The sequence below is a fragment of the Sinocyclocheilus grahami genome, unplaced genomic scaffold (assembly GCF_001515645.1).
Source record: "Sinocyclocheilus grahami isolate Dianchi unplaced genomic scaffold, SAMN03320097.WGS_v1.1 scaffold1531.1, whole genome shotgun sequence".
In the NCBI taxonomy this organism is placed as follows: Eukaryota; Metazoa; Chordata; class Actinopteri; order Cypriniformes; family Cyprinidae; genus Sinocyclocheilus; species Sinocyclocheilus grahami.
In genome coordinates, this window is record NW_015506710.1 from 113,135 (window position 1) to 116,509 (window position 3,375).

The following is a 3,375-nucleotide window of genomic DNA, read 5'->3' on the forward strand; positions in this document are numbered from 1 at the left end:
AGCCTCGGGTGTCTGCCCTGGGTGAGAGATGAGAAGGGCAGAGGCGTGGCTCTCTATCTGACAGCACCTCTGCCCTCTCTAGTTAGGTTCACTCTCCACTTTTGAAAATAGTAGACGCTACACAAAAGTGGAATTGATGATCTACACTTTTTGCTGTTGTCTGTTTTATAGCAGGCAGTTTTTTCCTTACTGGAAGTGATTTACTGCATTGGATTACAGCTATAAGCAACAAAAACTCTTGTGTTTCGGTGATAATACTGTGGTTAAGGGGAGTTATTTGGCACAACATGGAGTAAAATGCCAAAATGACTACCTAATGAAATCAATGTACTGCACAGCCATGAGACCCAAGGGTCTGAGAGTAACACAATTTCAATTCTCTGTGTGTATGTGCTGTACATGTGGAAGAATTGACAATAAAGCAGACTTGACTTGACTTCTTTTATCATTTAAAATAAGATTATGCTAATATAACTAAATTTAAATAATATTAAGACTTGCTGGTTGAGAACCACTTGTTTATAAACATGAAACACACTTCTCATCAGTATGATCCACTAATAAACATTTCAGGCTGTGTAGAATTCAAATTATGCTTAGTCACAGCAATATCCGCTAATTTACACACAGCTTTGAACGTGGTGCTTTCAAACTTTTTTTTCCCCCTTCGATATTGATTTTAGATATTTAGAGATTTTAACATAAGGCATAGTCACAGTCGGCAGCACGATGCAGAACGCCATGGCTCTCCTCTGCAATCTGATTGGACAGAAGGGCACAGACCTCCGACCATTCTACCAGCAAGGTGCAGTGCATCTGAACTTCGTTTGCTTTGATATATATCGGCCCTCCGGTTTCTAGCCTGTCTCTTGAAGCAGAACACACAAACCCACACGGTCTTTTCACCCAGACACTGCCACGCACATGAAAAGGGCCTGCATTCAGAGAGCTGCCCTTGTTTTGTTTTGGAGTGTTTTCATTCCATTACCAGACCCTTATTGCTCTCATCTCGCTGTCTGACTCTCGTGTGTGACTCTGATGGAGGGGGAGGGCATTCAGCTGCCTTTTTTTAAGGGCTTCCACCAGATACTGCTGCTTTTATCAACGTGGACTCATGTGTGGCGGCCCTGTAGCCCGCATCTACTTAGTGTCCCACCCATCTAGCCCTCACATCACGCACTGTCCAGGCTTAGGCATCTAAAAAAGCCTACCCTCGCCTCCTGTTTTCATGTTGCTATCTACCCAGCTACTGGGCAGCCTCTCACTCATTCTCTCATCTGCACAAGTTGCTGTCTGTTGCCTCTCTGTTCATGCCCATGCAAGGCTGTTTTTTCCTCCCAGCCTGCCGTGTGAATGCCCAGTCTCACCCAGACACTTTCAGCTCTCTGTGCTGAATTATTGAGTAATGGATTCCTATAGCCTTACTCATGTTGACAGTTTTGGACCCGCATGCCTGTCTTCGCCACACCATAGGGCGAGATGGACACTGAGGTGTGCGTGGGTGTACGTTTGTGTGTGTTTGTTTTTTACAAAAGGAGATGAGTCAGATTCACACACACTCTCCACATTCAACACGCTGTGAAGAGGGGGAACCGTGGAAAAAAGAGCATCGGTTCGCACTTACGTACACATGCGGTTCTAGAGAAGGTGAAATTCACATTGACTGCATTAAGTAATACATTCTTTGAGTACATTATAGGAAGAGAGTGGTAGCTGGAGCTGGTAACCGTGATTTTACCAAGTAAAATATATTCTTGGATCTACATCCCTATTGGTCTTTTAACAAAATGCCTCTGAACCAGTACGATTTTAGGGTTGGAATTAGGACTACAACTGCATGATTTGATCCAAAGATCATATTATGAATTTTTTGAGAAATATTGTGGTTTGTATTGTTAAACAATACATATTTAAAGAGATGGTCCACCCAAAATGATAATTCTGTCATTTACTCGGCATCATGTTGTTCCATTGAAAGCAAAGAGAATGAAAACGGTTTAGTTACCAACACTCTTCTTGTGTTTAGCAGAAGAAAAGTCAATCATACAGGTTTAGAATCATATTAAGGGTGAGGAAGTGATGACAGTTTTAATTTTTGGGTGGACCATCCATTTAACATCAAAAATGAAAAAAGGTGCGCACATGCCACAAACCCAAATAGGGCTCAGGTGCAGGACAAAAAAGTCAAACTAAAGCGAAAAACAAACGTGACAGGGTTTCCGCAGGTCTTAAAAAGTCTTAAAATTAGTTGTATCAAATTTAAGGCCTTAAAAAGTCTTAAATTGTACGAGAAAGTCGTAATTATGATTTCAAGAGGTCTTAAATTTGGAGACAGAAAGACCAGAATTGCAATATGGCTGAATGTGACGATTAAACTTCAAAAGGCTATGATTTCATTGCATATACACGAGTGCTGCACGTTCAAAGTCCGGTGCTTCCCTGCTTTGTGTTCTGCTGTTACTGGGGAAACAGTTATATTTCTACCAAACGCTCCACCTGCTGGCAGAGAATGAATGAGCATTTTCAATAAATCTGTTGTTTTGTTCAGAGTTCAGACAAATGCGAAAATCGACCCATGTTTTTAGCCTGCAAACACGCAGAGCTTTAAATGTGAACTGGTAGATCGATAAGAAGACAATGCATTATAAAAATCTAAACAGTATAGGGGTGTGCGATATGTATGGTCTGCGATAATATCGTAATTGTTGTTTTAAGGATGTGCGATTTGATATTATCGAGTATATCGTGAAAGCAAACAAAACACCTATAGAATGCACGCATACATTAGATGAAGAAGTCTAGCAGGTTAGACTAGTGCGCGTGCACATTTATAGTGCGTTCTTTCACTGCATTAATCAGTCTATTAAAATGCATTTAGAATTATCACATAGTTCAAGATGGGGCAGAAAATGTATATATTTATATAATTTCATATAGTTAATATCACACGAAGAGTGCCAAAAGTCAGCATGATTACAAATGTGATATTGATTTCTTACAACAGTTCAATAAGCAAGTTAATATTAAGATACTTACGTTTTAGACACCATATTTCCTGCCTTTGCTCTATTTCTCCAACAAAAATAATTTCAAACACAGCCACAGCACTGTTTTGCGTCTCTGAGCAACACGACAGTGTTTCCTTCCTGATAAAATCAACCGTTTAAATGATTCGGTTCAATCGCAATGACTCACTTAACAGTGATTTGCTGCCACCTACTGGCAGTTTTAATTTCACATTTAAAGTGCCTTTTCATTTTTAAAATAATCTCAAACATCAGTTTTCAATGTTTTATGTTTAAAATATCAAAATATTATTTATGCATTTGTAATTGCAGGTTAAAGTATTTAATGCATTAAACAGTGTAAATACAT

At 39.6% G+C, this 3,375-nt stretch overlaps 1 protein-coding gene across 1 annotated transcript in view; it reads left to right on the forward strand.

The window, feature by feature from the left end:
* The window catches only part of ulk4 (unc-51 like kinase 4), a gene marked incomplete at its 5' end in the record, with an annotated part of 180,489 nt that overhangs the window by 103,960 nt on the left and 73,154 nt on the right, over positions 1 to 3,375 (forward strand). The window contains one exon of the mRNA XM_016257274.1: positions 707 to 805. Coding sequence (XP_016112760.1) covers positions 707 to 805 — 99 coding nt within the window. The remainder of the gene's footprint in view (positions 1 to 706; positions 806 to 3,375) is intronic.